Source organism: Nansenia antarctica, assembly GCF_963989245.1.
Source record: "Nansenia antarctica genome assembly, chromosome: 7".
Taxonomy (NCBI): Eukaryota; Metazoa; Chordata; class Actinopteri; order Argentiniformes; family Microstomatidae; genus Nansenia; species Nansenia antarctica.
This window is the reverse complement of record NC_137677.1, coordinates 40,315,619-40,332,348: the sequence shown is the minus strand read 5'-3', so window position 1 is coordinate 40,332,348 and position 16,730 is coordinate 40,315,619. Positions and strand designations below refer to the sequence as shown.

Below are 16,730 nucleotides of genomic sequence, written 5' to 3'. Positions count from 1 at the left end.
GTCAGACTTGAGGATTGCTGTTCACAAGCGCAAACCATCAAACTTGAAGGAGCTGGAGCAGTTTTCCCTTGAGGAATGGGCAAAAATCCCAGTGGAAAGATGTGGCAAGCTCATAGAGACTTATCAAAAGCGACTTGCAGCTGTGATTGCCGCAAAAGGTGGCTCTACAAAGTACTGACTTTAAGGCGGTGAATAGTTATGCAAATTGACGTTTTCTGTTATTTTGTCCTATTTGTTGTTGTTTGCTTCACAAAAAAATAATAATCACATCTTCAAAGTTGTAGGCATATTCTGTAAATTAAATGATGCAAACTTTCAAACAATCCATTTTAATTCCAGGTTGTGAGGCAACAAAACACGAAAAATGCCAAGGGGGGTGAATACTTTTGCAAGGCACTGTATGTAAGTGTGACAGGTCACTTTTAGATGACTTCCTATTGAATTGTAAATAGTAAATGGACTGCACTTATATAGCGCCTTTATCCAAAGCGCTTTACAACGGCCTCTCATTCACACATTCACACACACATTCACACACCAATGGCGGCAAGCTACCATGCAAGGCGCCGGCCTGCTCACTGGGAGCAATTCAGGGTTCAGTGTCTTGCCCAAGGACACTTCAACATGTCTTCAACAACCTTGCGATCATTAGACGTCGGCTCTACCTCCTGCGCCACAGCCACCCCTCAAATTGTTGATTGTTGCTTACTGCTATTGTCGAGCGTGGAGCAAGATCCTAAAACCGGTCCCGGCTCAATGGCATGTTGTCAGTACGACCAGTTATATGGAGGTACGCTGCTTTTATAGGAATCGTGTGCAGCACCAGCGCACAAATAAGTCACCTGCGGCCTCCCCAACGGGAGGTAAATTGCAATCATTTCCCCTTCTCTTCTTTTTGGGAGTCGCAATCAACCCCTCTCTGAAGAAGCATCTGGCGCCAATCTACGTTGTCATTAGTTGTGATAACATTGTTTTCCGGTTCTAGCACCGCTATTCTGGTGACTATATACACACGCACACACGCACACACACGCACACCCTTAGTTGCCTTTAGGTAACAGTCTTACGGCGTCAACATTGTTGGATCTAGTGGGGTTTTCTAAAACATATATTCTTATGTCACTCACACACACATTTGAATACTTTATTTGGTTCCACAAATTATATTATACAAACAGGGAATCAAATATTTCGGGGCTAAGCAGCACTGAACACTTAAGGGTACACATAATACCTCCTTCTCCACACGGCCAAGCTGCCAATAATAGCTGAGACAGAGCAACATTTGGCAACCTGTTTGGCCTTTCTTTTAGTCATTGCAGCAATTCTCAGACCCCTCATGGTGTGTTGTCGATGTGTCTCTGTCCCGGAGGCCCGCAGCGCTGGTTGTATTCTCTCACGGATGAAGCAAAGCTGCGTTTCTATCCAAGCTGTCAGCGAGTCAGGTGTAAGGTCCACCGGGAAATCGACAGAGGGTGGGAATTTCTTCAGGATTCTGGCGACATATTTCAGAAGCTTGAATCCGTATGGACGCGCGTTTCCTTGCGTCGCGGAGAATATTCCTTTATGGAAAAGGTTAGTCCACTCGTAGTCTGTCATTGGTCGTCTTGAAGTCTACGGGAACATCTCCGGCCGGTGTTGGGCTTGGGTCGCAGACGTTCGGGCGTTGTTTGTCTCGTTGTTAGACTCGCCCGCTGTTCAGGGCTTGTTTAAAAGCCAATCTTAGTGTGGTAACGAGGCACATTGTATCAAAAGCATCCAGTGCATCTTATTCCCACTGCAATAACGATGGCAGTTACAACGGGTGTATGTATGTGAGCTTAGATGTTGAGCGCGTTCATCTCACCACTCACGGCAGCCATCAAGCTGTCTGTCTGTCGCGAAACACACACACACACACACACACACACACACACACACACACGCACACACGCACACACACACACACACACACACACACACACACACACACACACACACACACACACACACACACACACACACACTCTATTCTCATATCACTCACACACACATATACACACATACACACATACACACACACACACACACACACACTCTCTCTCTTTCTCTCTTTCTTAACCAGAATATCAGGCTACGGTCAGGATGATCTTCACTGTTAGCAGTGACGCTACAAATAGGCAGATTCGGGGTTGTTATCGGAGACGGTCCGGCTAAGACCTTGGGGGTTGGAGGCGCCAGAGATGGTGAGCTCATTCACAACGTAACATCTGAGATAACATGAAAAGTATTTAAGTCTGTCTGTATTCCATAATGATCGTCTAATGTTTGTACTCTGTTGAGAACCTATTAAATCGAGTAATCATTACGACCCGTGTTTGGATATCTATTCCTTGTCAATTTGTTTATTCTGCACACCAAGATCTATGGAGAACAACGCATTTAATAGGGGTGTAAATCACCAGCTTCATCACGATACGATATTATATCGATTTGTTTGTATGACGATACAATGTTTGACGATATCACAATGTCAGTCACGATACGATTTCGATTCGATTCGATTCAAGATCGATATGACGATATGATCGATATGACGCGATATCATATGCCAATCTAACACAATTATCCACTCACAAAAACAACTAGAATATTATTTGACCATTTTATTTGTGAGCTCTTCCAGGTATCCAGCATTTAAATCATATTGTATTATACAGTATTCTTCTGTTACAAAAAGAAAAATAGACCCATTCACTAGTCTCACAAACCTACAGTATATTTGTGCAATAATAATAAATAATAATAAAATAATAATAAATAATAAGTGCAAATGCAGTACAGTGCAGTACATCTTATATACATTCTTCTTAACCAAAATAAGTTAAGTATATCCTCCAGTGTTATATAATAAGTATATCCTCCAGTGTTCTTCTTTGGGAGGTTTTTCTTCAAAAAAACTAACTGATCAACATGTTCAGGACAAACACTACGCTCTGAACGCAGGTCAGGATAATTTTTAATATAGGGCCATCCATCACACTTCCTCTAGGAAGCACTGATCTGATATGATGTGTTGATTGGTGAAAGGTAAGGCTATGCTTGGACAGTCATGTTAGATCACTGATTACGGGAGTAATGATTTACCTGTAGATTTTATCAATAGGAATTTTGTTCAGGTTTATCCAATGAAATTGGACAAGCAAACCGGAGTAAAGTAAGTAAGGTCCAACCTGCAGCCTTTGCCCATTCATAAGACAGATGCTTTGTTACAGACCAGAGCATTGACCAATCACAGTCGGCTAGACTAGAGCATTGACCAATCACAGTCGGCCGTGGGCGGGCTTGGCAGTCGCAGCTAAAACCGCTTCGCTGTTCTCCGCCGCAGTCACAAAATGCAGAACACACAGTGTGCAGCGCTCTTTGACTTTGTAATTTGCCGCTGCTAGTCGCGCGCTGCACGGAAATGGTGACAGTCACGCAGAATGTGCCATTTCAAAATAAAGGTGTATCTTTAAGATGACGATATAGATCGATATTTTTACATTGCATCGATGTAATCAGATCGTTAGTCAATGAATCGATGCATCGATGTGAATCGATGTATCGTTACACCCCTAGCATTTAAGATCAAGAAATCCTCAATAGATTGATCCATTCCATCATTTACCGACGAGAAGATTCTTCAACATCATTCCCCATCCACACAGCGGTAGCCAGTCTGGTCTCCAGTGTGACATGTACCTTTGTGCCTATATACATACGTACAGTATTGTTCTAGTTCATTCCCTGGTTGCCTACCCACCTCTCGGTCTCTCTGGCGCTCACGGCCCTCCCTGTTCTCCTTGTCCTGGGACCTGGTGGTGCTGGCCTTGCCTTTGGGGTCCAGCTTGTCCCCCGCCAGCACCCGCTTCACCGCCTCTTCACTGGAGAGCTGGGGAAGAGGGAGGGAGGGAGGGCAGACATTTTACTATTTCAACATAGTCGTCTAGCAGACGCGCCTTTCTCAGCGTGAATAGTTGAAAGCCCGTAGAAAAATACAAGGCTGAAACGAAGCCCGATAGGAAAGGACGGTTAGCGAAACTTTCCTTTTGAATAATGAATGAATAAATGTTGTGACGTGATTTATGAAATCCCCTGAGTTTCAAACGACAGAAGTAAGTCCAAATAAGTGTCATGTATTCTATCAGTCATTATGAGTTTTCAGAATTCCCTAGTTCTGAACAAGATAAACCGACTTGCGGTTGCAACATGTTGGATAATTACTGGAATCTCTAATCAGTTTGACCTCAGTGAGGTATAACTGAGTCCTCCCAAGTTCTAACCTCCTTTATTTTCCCCGACTCTCAAGGGTTCAATTAAAATGTACCAGGCTATAAATGATCCTCTTTAAACTTCCCTCCTGAGCATCATTAGTTAGATGTATGCCACAATACACTGCCAGTGGGTGTAAACATGCAATCTTATCTGTAGGTGTGTGTGTGTGTGTGTGTGTGTGTGTGTGTGTGTGTGTAATATTTTGCATAATGCGTACACTGTGTCTGCATGTGTGTACTGTATTTTATATGTGTGTAATATTTTGTATGCTGTGTATACTGTACACAGTATACCAAATATTGTGTGTGTGAGTGTGTGTGTACAGTATTTGTATGTGTGTGTAATGTATTTGTATGTGTGTCTGTACTGTATTAGTATATGTGTATGTGTACTATATTTGTGTGTGTGTGTGTGTGTGTACTATATTGTGTGTGTGTGTGTGTGTGTGTGTGCGTGTGTGTGTACTATATTGTGTGTGTGTACTATATATAGTGTGTGTGGGGGTGTTTCCAGCAGGCAGACCTTGTTGAGGCAGCACCTGGCGATGGCCTGCAGCAGCTCGTTGGTCCTCTCCGGCTCGTGTCCAGCTACGATGCGGGCCGGCTTGGCCGACAAGCTCTCCCCACTCACCAGCATCACCACGTCCACGGCCTTCTGGAGAAAGGCTATCTTGGAGTCCTTATCCTATGGGGGGGGCGGGATAGAGAATAGAGATAAAAATGTATGCGTTGCTTTGGCAACACTGGATGGCTCATGTTGCTTCATCTCGTTCCCAGACACTTCCACCCAATACGCTTCCCAATGTCTGGTGGGCCAACACCACAATCTGGCCAATACAAAGATCGGGAACATCTTGTGACACATAGACATTAGCTTCACCTCACACCACTCATCTGCCACAGCACTGCCCACCAGTGTTTGCACACCACACGTTTCTAATTCTTGAGGCATGGCTCGCAGCTGTGTGATTGGAAAAAAATCTAATAATACTTTACTCTGTAAGTTACTCCCACAGAGGCCAGGTTGGACGCATTGTTATTCCCGGTGTGCAAGCGCAATAGCCTGGGAATGGAGTTACTCATATGTTTTTTGGGGGGGTTTATATCATCTTTATGTAGCCTGGCTAGAAAGTAGGTCAGTGCTTCACACTGGTTGGAATAAAATGGTTATCTTCAAATTGAACCTATTGTGTATCAGTTATTGACATCACATTGACGAGGCTATGGGTAGGGTTAAGTCTCAAGGTCAATGCAAAAAAGCACTTAACCAATCAGCTACTCAACCAATGAGCTCAATAGCCCTCCTCTCCAGGGCCCAGGAGGTCGAAACGTTTCATCTCTAAAACCCTTGCACACCAATGCGTTTTTTTCGCATGCGTATTTTTTAATCCGTCATCCGAAAAAAAACATTACGCACAGAGACCTTGCACACTGACCTCCGATGCGTTTTATTAGAGTCCGATGCGTTTATTTGTTATATTGACGTTGCAAAATTTCGCAATATGCACTCTACATTCTAAATGCTTGATTTAGCAAAAGGTACAAACAACTGAGAGCAATATAACTAAAACCAAATGGTAGACTACATCAGTAGAATGTATTATCAGTAGAAAAGTACAATAAATCTTTATTTCTTTTAACAAAGTGTGGTGTGCATCTCCAGCAGTGCGATATCTGTAAACATACCATGTGTAAACTCTCCGCTCAAGGTTTCCAGATGGGATTGACAATTTCCAGCCTAACCACAGTCTAAAAAACACAAAATCCATGTTTTTTAAGTCCTGGTATTTTTTAAGTCCTGGTAGAAAGCATTTCTTTACTTTTTGCCATCTACATGTTTAGTAGACATGTTTTCATCATGTGTAAGGGAATACCCAGGGAGACGCAGACAGCAGAAGTAAAATAGAATAGTAGAATAGAAAAAGAAACAGCTATAACCATGCTGAATTATGATGCATTGGCAGTCTGTGACAGTGTGAACCTCCCCGGACCCTGCCCTTCTGCCTAAATTTGAGTATGATGCTGCCCAAATGAATGTTATTGTTTAGTGCCGTACGCTTTCGTGGTATTATATTGTGTGAATTATCATCTGTATGTTGTTTTGCTTTCACTCGAAAGACTTCCATCAGCATTAACCCAACTGTCCTGCAGTTCTAATTTGACGATGTGTCCCAGTCTATACCATGGCAGAGTGTCAAACAACTGTCAAAAGGCTTTTGACGGACGCGAGAAACGACGAATATTTCGGATTCGGTGTGCAAGCATGATTGACACAACATGAGTTCTATTCTTTTTTTTTTTACGGACGTAAAAAACGCATTGGTGTGCAAAGGCCTTAACTGATTGGTCCAGGATCAGACAACTCAGCCACATTTTGTGCCGGTATTTCAAAGTAATTGCGGATAGGATCAACCTGATCCGATCCCATCTCCACCTAGTGGATATGAAGAATAAACATAAGAAAGACAGACGCAAAGCAATTTAGAGAAATTTTTAAGAAGGATACAATCATAAATTATATATTTATATTTAAGTAACATGAAATTATATTTAAGTATTATAAGTAACAGCTGTTGATTAAATAAAAACAATAAAAAAAAGAATGATCATCCAAAATAATAAATCAAATAGGGCAAAAACAACAACAACAGCAGCATTAAGCAGCAGCATTAGCACGGTGTGCTTTGAGGAGCTGAATTCAAAGTCTGTTTGTTGAAGCAGGCTTAGTTCCATTTGCATCTCTACTACTACGTTTCACGGTTCAACTTTTTCTTAAGAGGTGGCTCTTGCAGTGTAGTGGCTGTTGAGGGTCCAGGTTCTGGTTCCACATTGGTGATGACAAGTACAACCTCTTCTTGACTGCTGTGTGTTACAACAGGCACACTAACTCCACACACCGGGGACTCCTCTTCCTGTGGAACATTTGCTCGTAATTCCACGTAACGATTGTGAATTCTGACCACCAACGATATCAAGCACCACATCTGTATATTCACCCCTTTTATAGGGTTTGTTGCCTGTCTGTGGATTTTCCTATAAATTACTCAGTGGTCGTGCAATGACAGATGTTATTGTCAACAAGTGCTTTTGAAGTTGAAGGTGAAGGTTGATCACAGACGATGAACTTGTGCCAATTTAGTTGTAGATTTATTACTAGTTGTAGGCCTACTCAGGGTTTTTCCTGGATCAAAATGAGGCGGAGGTGGTACCAGTGGTGTTTGACATCGGGGGGACCCATGAAGCAGGGCTGCCTTTCTTGCATTCTGGTGAATTGATATACACCAATTTGTGCCCTTTCTGCATCAATTTATGGTGGGAAAACACAATATTCAGGCACCAGATGACCTATGGACATCCATATCCGTAACCACTATTGGCAGTATCCACGCCGCTGCCCCAAAACCCCCCTAGTGGGGCCCCGCCCCCTTCTAGCTTGAAATTGACTTCTAGCTGCCTCTCAACTGTCAGCAGCAATCATGAAGCGATCGCACATTTCTGGTCACCAAAAAAGAAAAAAGAAACGAGAAGACAATGAAAAACGACACCAGGATAGTGGTAAGTGGATAGAAGCTGCAGAGTGCAAAAATGTAAATAAGATGCAGAGTGCAAAATAAGTAAGATGTCTTAGGCAGGCAGACAGACAGACAAGCAGGCAGGCAGACAGACAGACCCAGTGGAGTCATGTAAAATGTAAATAAGAACACCAGCGGTTTCAGAATATACTTGTTTATTGATTTTTTGATTTATTTGTTTATTTATTTGTTGTTCTTGCTCTGTTTGATATTTCATATTAATGTTGCTGTTTCAGAATGTGAAAACACCAGCAGTTTCAGAATGTAAGTGTGTTAAGAGTTCTAATAAGCACCATTGTGAGTTGATATTTCATTATTTATATTGCTCCAATTTGATGTTACTACACATGTCTCCTTTGTTGATCAAATACTCGGACGTGTGTGACTGTTAATTAATACATTATGACATGTATAATGAATTCCTTTGTTTCAGACTGTTTTTTTACTTACACACACACGAGCACGCGCATATGGGCGAACTTCGTAAAACCGTATTATATTTTAGTGTCAGGGAAATAAATAAAATGTAAAATGTCCACATCGTCACCCGCCTAAGACCCTTACCAGGGGCCTCTATAATGTTGTTTGCTTAGGGCCCCCAAAAGTCTAGGGGCTCCACTGATTATGCCTATTGCTTTATTGTCTTGTGCTGCAATGTCAGGAACCAAAGCCTAAGAATTTTACTCTCACACTTAAGACGTAACAATAAAACTTAAAGTTTGAAACTTTAGATCATAAATAGATAGATCAAATAGATATAATTTTGTGATGACAAAGTCATTTGGTTGAATGCGAGAGGCCACTGAAAATGTGACAAATCTATATAAATAAAAATATATCAACCATTAAGGCTACAAACAATGTATTATTTCATATAGAAACTACCATCTTATTTATATTGAAACATATTTTAAAATGTTATAGTACATTTTGTTCTGGTAATTCACTCTAAATCCACCCTTCCAGTGGCACCAAGTATTCCAATTTCTTTTATCAAAATGATTGCAATTGTTCTGAACTACACTTTTTGAATATTTTATCCAGATTAAAGATGGGATTGGATTACTTGATCTGATCGGATTTCAAAGTGATTTTAATCCTGTTTTTTACCCATTTTCAGGACTTAATCCAATCCGATAGTCCATATCCAATCAGATCACTTTTGGGCCCAGATGACAGGGTATTAGCTTGCTGAGGTACCAGTGTAAACCTGGCACGCCAGGTAAATGTTTACATGCTAATGCTAACAAAACCACAGTGACCTGTTTCTTTCCACTGGTTTTCCTTGGGGTATACATATCCCTCAATGAATAGACAGACAGACCTGAAAACTGTGTTCAGAAGAACCGAGATGTGTATCAAAAATAAATGAGCTTTCGGAGTGATTCACAAGTTCAAAAGCTTTGTTGTCCATTTTGGGATCAGTCTAGACTCTTTAGGCCCCAATTACAACTCAATCTCAGCGTATGCTGGTGCTTTTCCAGGCAACGTGTAGCAAGCCAAGCATAGTCGAACCGATTACTCCAAATGTTGACACTACCACTTTGTTTTGTTTAAGCACCATGCCAACTGGGCAACATTAGGCTTGCTGCAGATGTGACCTGGGCTTAGTGATAACACATTATGCTGCTGGATATATAAATGCTATCTCTTCCAGTCACTCTCTAGGCTCTTGTGGTCTTATACTTCAGAGCAGAGCTGACATTCAAAGGGCTGAGAACGAGCAGTGTGAGGCCCAGAGCCAAGGGTGCCCCTTTCATGTGCGGCCAGCGGATGATCGGGGCTGTGTGTGTGTGTGTGTGTGTGTCTCCTTCATTATGCATGCTGCTGCATCAATCAGGTGCCTCTGGCCGTCCATCGCTAGCGTTGTGAGAGGGATCAGGTGTGAACCCTTTGGTACCTGCTTGCCCTCGCTTTGTCCCCGGTCAGGGTTTCCATTCTCCTTTAACGCTGCCTGCCACTGACCTAAGGTCAGTTGTATACTGAGAATTACTGAAGTGAGAAACCTGGCCGTCTGAGAGGACACTGTGAAAGTAACTGATCCCAAGCCAGTTGGAAGGCTCTTTCAGTAGGGGAGTGAGGGTTTTGGGTTAAGGTTACACTCTACTTGATTGTTTGACCTTCCAGGTCTCTGACCTCAGGTCAGTTTGGATACAGGCCATCCAGATAGAACACGTATGGGTTTCCAGTCTCCGGCCCTTGCTGCTGGGTGAGAACCGGACGTCTGGCTCTCATCCACCTGGCCCTGATACTGATCTGAGGTCAGCAGTCACCTGCAAACACCCAGCAGTCTGGGTTCTGACACCTCCAAAGGATGAACGCTGGCCTGGCCCCATCTCTGGCACTGAGAGAGGAGGACATCATTTGGGGGGGGGTGTTGGGGGGGGGACACTTAATACGCTTAATCCAGGCAGACGAGGCAAACGAGCGGGACTTAAGGCTAAAGCTCAACTCTCCGGCGTAGATTGCATCGCGTTTACCGGGAACACCGTTTCATTTCACCTGCCTTCCTCCTTCAGCTTTAGTTGGGTTTTTTCTTTGTTTTAAAGGTTAAATTAAGTTATCCACATGGGGAAATGAGATGAGATGACAACCGTTTAGCCCAGTGTGAAAATGCTCAAACTGGATTAGACCGCTGTATCATCATATACAAACTGCCTGTGGGTAGAGCGTAGAGGCTGGCATGTAGCCCATACAAACATCTGAATAAGATGATGATTTTAATCCCCTGGTCCAGGTATTTCACAAACTGAACTTATCCCTTAGGATGGACCCAGTTTTCATTGCATGAAAATCAAGCAGTGATTAGGACTGCCCAAGAAGACCCCTCTGGAAAAATAAATAAATAAATAACACCCATATCAATAGTTATGCAATGTTGCTATATTCATGTCTCAATGCATTTTTAATGCAAAAAATAAATAAATAGGCCTATATTTTTTTTTACGAATATAGCGAGTTAACACTCTCATACATGATGATGATGAATTTTTCATTCAGCTTTTGAGCCACAAAAATATAATTTTATATGAAAGCCTATGCAAATCATCAATGTGTGATTTCAGTCTTTGACCCCCAATACACAACATTTACACAACATTAGCATTTCAAATGAATCAGAAATTCACCCTTTTGACAACATACAAGACTCAAGACACAATCATTTCTGTGTTTACAGACTTTTTCAGAGAAAACTTGGTGTAATTACAATGATCAGCCACCAGAGAACCTGACCCTAAAAGTGTGTAGTACCTCCCTTTTGTGAATTGAATGCGTACAGACATTTTACCAGGTGTTTAAAGACATTGTTATACAACATCGGGCCTTAAAGGGTTATGTGATGACTCCTTACCTTCACATTGTCTGACTTCATCTCTGCATCTCCATAGAGTCCCTTCATGAAGCCAGTGGTCTGGATGACCTATAGGGGGTAGGATACCGTATCACATTAGCGAGGAACCAATAATTGTAATATTTTTCTATCGCCAGTTCAAACCCACGCATGCACTCTGACCCATGCGTACGGAGAAATGAGCAACTACGACTCCAATGGCAGAAAGATGAAACTCGAGAAACGCTTTGAAAATGATACCATTGTGTAAAATAAATCTAAATGACCTCTCATGTATTATATATGAAGAGTTCCCAGAAGTGCACAACATTTTTTATTTAGGATAATAAATACAAAGGGAGAAATCTGGTTTTGCAAAACAACCCCTGAAAAATGGTGTACAGTTTAATGGGGAATCATATTTAATTGGATCTGTAATCATTAAACAATACTCGCATGTTATGAAAAGTATTCTGATAAATAATATGAACAAATTACATTTAAATCGATGTTATTTATGATGCCTCAATCGGGCAGATACGAGTGCACAGTTTCATATATTGTTATCATGTGTTCTGTTGCGCAGAATTTCAATGGGTGAATTTTATTTTGTTAGCCTGTCAAGATTTGCCGTCATTGTCGTCATGCAGTCAGTATGGATTCATATTAATTAGGGGCATTTCAATTACCATTTATAGGCAACTATGGGTGTTAAACGGTTGGGACAAGAGTTGATGTGATTTATAAAGGGAAAGCGGCGTGGGACGTGCATGTTATAAATCTAAATATTTTTGTCAGGAAACAATCTGTCTTTTGTACGTACGCAACCTTTTCATGTCAATCCTACGCAGATTTATAAATGAGACCCCAGAACTTTTGATTAGCGCAACGGCCTGTCCGAACACGGTCACATTCAAGTTACTATAGGTCCTTTTTTGAGCCAGAAAAAAACCTGGGCTGGAACTGACAATGTCAATGACTTGTCAATGACAATTCAATCATTGTTAAGGCTTATCCATCAGTTAAATACAGTGTTCATAAACACTCAAATAATCAGCATAATTTAAGAGTCACAGATGCCTACGCACTTCCCTTTATCAAATATGCATGACTCTACACTGAAAGGAGAGACAAACTCAAACGGAAGGAGGTATGCAGCTGTCTGCCAATTGAAAAAGCAAAGCAGATTCCAGTGTAGTTAGTTACCCATCCTGTCTTTGGGGATGTTAGGAATGTATACACTACTCTACTGGAGCATGCTCATATCCAGAGCAATCAAAACTAAATAGGCTGAATGCGGACTTGGGATTGCCAGTGCTGTGGCCTATAAATACTGTGCACTTACTCAAGGACACTTCATTGACTGCTGGAGTAAGACTTCACTACCTCAGAGTAGCTAAATGTGCTGTGCTCATAGGTACAGCACTGTCCAAAAGCTAAGATAAGTTAAGTTAAGCATAAGCTAAGAAAGACTCCATTCACTTTGCAGGCTCCTACTTTGAAGTGATGCTCTAACTGGCTAATCTTGGCTGAGCCTTCTGCCTGCATAGTTTGAGGCACAGACCAAGCCACTGCCAAACTTTCAAACTCACCCTACAGAGACCGGCACCTCCCTAACCAGTTGCCCCCCTTAAACTCAGAAAACACACTGCATTTTTCAGGACCCCGTTGTGAGCTGTAGTGGTGGTTAAGAGTGTGATTACATTATCTAGTTAATAATACAATTAGTTGACATAACTGTTAGGCAAGCTTGCCCAACTATTTCCCCAGACATTAACTGCACGTACAACAGGTCATGCGGCATTTTTTTGGCCAAGTAAACTACAAATAATAACCAAGGCATCTGAAACAGCAATGTTGTGCTTTCCATTATGTCAAAGATGCCTGTTTGTAAACGACTTTCTATGGCGGCTGGTATGCTGCAGATAAAAAGTGACATTAGTTAGCCTACTTGGTTCAGCCTCCATGTAGGCCTAGGTTAACCTTTCAAATAGCCAACAGCATTAGACAGTCTTTTTATGAAACCAGCAATCCAGCTGCATTTAGGGAGAATCTAATTTGCAAGTGTCCACTACCTGGAAGAAGGTATGGACTTTGAGCATCTGATAGATAGAGCCTATACCACTAATGACACAACACAACACGACACCTCTCAAAACAGTAGATTAAAACCAGGGGTCTTGTGTCTGTTTTTGCAGAACATTATGTAAGGTTCTGTTAACCAAATACAGACACACCATGAAGTTCCACAACATATATTGACAACATTCAAGAGGAAATGTTAGTCTGTAGTGACATGTTAGACTATAGTGTTTATTGGGGGGAAACGACAGCTCACACACACTCTCTCTCTCTCTCTGTCTCTCTCTCTCTCTGTCTTTCTCTCTGTCTCTCTCTCTCTCTGTCTCTCTCTCTCTGTCTCTCTGTGTCTCTCTCTCCCTCTCTCTCTCTCTCTCTCTCTCTCTCTCTATCTCTGTCTCTCTGTCTCTCTGTGTCTTTAATTCAGTTGTTGTGTTTGCCATCGTCATCCAGACTGTGGTGCCTAGCAACCACACGACGCTGGCATGACGCTCAGCTAACACCTAGCTGGCTCATTCAGACAACCTGTTTACGTACGATAGACTCTTTAAGACTGGAAACAGACATCATTGAGCAGCATCTGACTTTGTTAGATGATGCTTTCTATCAATGACAGGTTTATTAATAGCTAATCGACAGGCTCGGTCCGCTTTAGCTGTCCTAAACCCCCCCCAGTAGATGCATAGATGACATGATTCGCTAACTAGCTAAGCTAGCTACTTCATTATAGAGATCAACCATTAGCTGATTAGCTCATCAGAGAAACCCTAGAACTATCTTAACGAGTAACATGATGTTAGTTGTGTGGCTTTAGCTATCTTGGGACGTTATCAAAATGAGATAGCTAACTAAAGTTAGCCAGCTAAAATCCTCTCCAACACAGACATCCCTGTGGCGAGGTTAGCCAGTGGAAGCTTTAGCCCCTCTAGCTGATCTGGTCTCACCTCGCTGAGGATGTCGTGCAGGTAGCGGAACGGCGGCTTGCTGAGCAGCTTGTCGGTGAGCGGCGGCCTCTTGATCACTTTCCCCAGAGTGTCCTGGGTCTTCTTGGCCACTGTCCCGTTCATGGCTGCAGCTGTTTAAAGATGAATCTCTGTGGTTGGTAAAGCCACCTAAACAGGACAGCCCCTCGAACAAAAAATGTATCGCAACTCTCCCTTCGGTTGCTATGTCAATACCCTTAAATCCCACAATGCATCGTTTATTTGAAAAGCGCCTGCGCGAAGTGTTGTCAAGCGCTGCCTGCTGTGCCCATAGCAACAGCTAACAATCACTGCTGCACAAGCGTTATTTCTTCTTCTTCTGGGTTTAACGGCAGCTTTGCATTCTTGATCTTGCATTACTGCCATCTTCTGGAGTTAGCTCATTCCTAAATGAGGATGGTAAATGGACTGCGCTTATATAGCACCTTATTCCAAAGTGCTTTACAACAATGGCCTCTCATTCACCCATTGGGTTTTGGCATTGCCAACAATGAAGTCTAAAAACACCTGAGACAATGTGGAAACCATAACCACACTTGGAGTGGACTTCATGTGTAATGGCAAAATGTGTATATATATATATATATATATATATATATATATAAAATGTATATGTATATGTGTTTTCCTTCTATCACTGAGACTGCCAAGTGCCCCTGGCCTGAGCTAGATTACTCTTCCTGCTACGACTGGTGGATTGATGATTCACTTGCTTAGTCAAATGTATTGATTGTAGCCTAAGTCGCTTTGGAATAAGGCGTCTGCTAAATGCCAAAAATGTAAATGTATGTGTAATATTAACTGTTTATTATTGTGTAATACTGTCATTGAACGAGTCATTAATGATTCTAGTATTATTGATCATTAAACTGAATGTGTAGTAAGATTCAACCTGTAACCCTAGACAGAGTATCAACTTACTTGTCATGAGATTTACTGTGAGGCCAAGTGCTGTGATACTGTAGTGGTTTTATATCATGTTATACTGAGAAATGTAAGTCTCTCTACAGTTTGGTGAATCTAGCACTCAAGGAAAGCCCATTTCCTTCCTGTAAGGGATGGGCCAACATCTGTAGCGCAGTGAATAATTCTGACTATGGACAGGGCCCATAACTAAAAGATTTGTATAATATGATTGGTTCCCAAGAATAGGGACCTCATGACCAGGGACAGGTCTATAAATATGAGTCGCACCCATCGTTGGGGGCTTCCTACTTGCTTTGGGCTAGTATTGCTTCTTGCTTATTGGTCTTAATAAAAGGCCTCTTTGGAGACAATTGATCTAAGCTCTTTGTGCTTTGTAAGTTTTACTAAATCTATTAAGAATCAATTATATCCACGACAATACAATGTTCATGTTGTGCTCTCGACTAGATCTTCAAAACGGTGTATATAAGCCAGTTATCGAGATAGAATGACTCCCTGTAGGTAGGCTACTCAGAACTGTGTTCACACATCTAGTGAAGACTCCAGGGGCCATGGAGAGTCAGTCAGAAGTCTCTCTAGCATTTACCTGCCAGCCCAGAGTAAAAGCACTATGGGGCTCATGTACTGTCACTTGGCACTTTTTATATTCTTGTCCATCTCATTTGTTATTGTGCAGAGCAAGTTGGGGCTTGCTACACATGCATAATCCACTGACAGTTGTCAGTTGCCAGTTTTTTCCGTGGCAGGGTCCTGTCTCTCTAGATAGGTAGGTAAAGACCTGGAGTACATCTAAACCTGATGCAAATGATGGCCGAAAACTACCATCTAGTGGCCAGTGCGAGACGTGACAACACACCCAGATCTTTGACGTCAAATTCAGGCTCAATATTGTGAAGAATCTATGGTGAAGATTCTACTACAGTATACCCAGACATATGCCGCCCCTGTGCTGCCACTCACAAGATCTGCATGGAAGCCCTCGACATGATATCCGTGCTCCACTGGAAGAAGAAAACACTTTATAAAGACTCACAAGACCAAGGATACACCAGGATTCCACAACATATTTTAATAGAAAGTCATTACACCTTCTGGAAACAATAAAGAAAATACTTAACATGTTTCTTTTCTTTTTTTTCCATACATAAATTACAAACATTTTCATACAGGTATCTCTACAGCATTATGCTCTGATTATAAATGTGTATTATACATTTAGTTTGTATATTGCTCAATTTAAAAATATCTGCTACATTGAGGGTGAATGGTTTCTGTTACATGGTGCTTTTCACGATCATGGTTTCTCAGTGATCAGGGAGAAAATGTGCCTGTTTTTAGTAAGTATGTGGGCATCACTGCGATTGGCATCGTAGATACTACTGGGCATACTCTACAGTACCTACTCTCTAAACTTGAGTGTTGCCACTGGCACCTGGACCCCTGAAGAACCCTCTGGTGCCTTGGACTAACCAGCGATGCCTTGTTCAGAACATGAACGTGTGTCACAGATGACCCTGATTCTAACACATTGTGGAAAAAATTC

The 16,730-nt window shown here is 41.9% G+C and overlaps 1 protein-coding gene across 1 annotated transcript in view; it reads right to left on the bottom strand.

Moving 5' to 3' along the window:
- Positions 1–14,392, bottom strand: part of traf3ip1 (TNF receptor-associated factor 3 interacting protein 1) — a 34,397-nt gene extending 20,005 nt beyond the window's left edge. Inside the window, exons 1-4 of the mRNA XM_080535559.1 lie at positions 14,222–14,392; positions 11,220–11,288; positions 4,819–4,980; positions 3,785–3,913 (exon numbers count right to left, since the gene is read on the bottom strand). Coding sequence (XP_080391685.1) covers positions 3,785–3,913; positions 4,819–4,980; positions 11,220–11,288; positions 14,222–14,344 — 483 coding nt within the window. The 5' untranslated portion in view covers positions 14,345–14,392. The remainder of the gene's footprint in view (positions 1–3,784; positions 3,914–4,818; positions 4,981–11,219; positions 11,289–14,221) is intronic.
- Between the last annotated feature and the right edge of the window lie 2,338 nt (positions 14,393–16,730).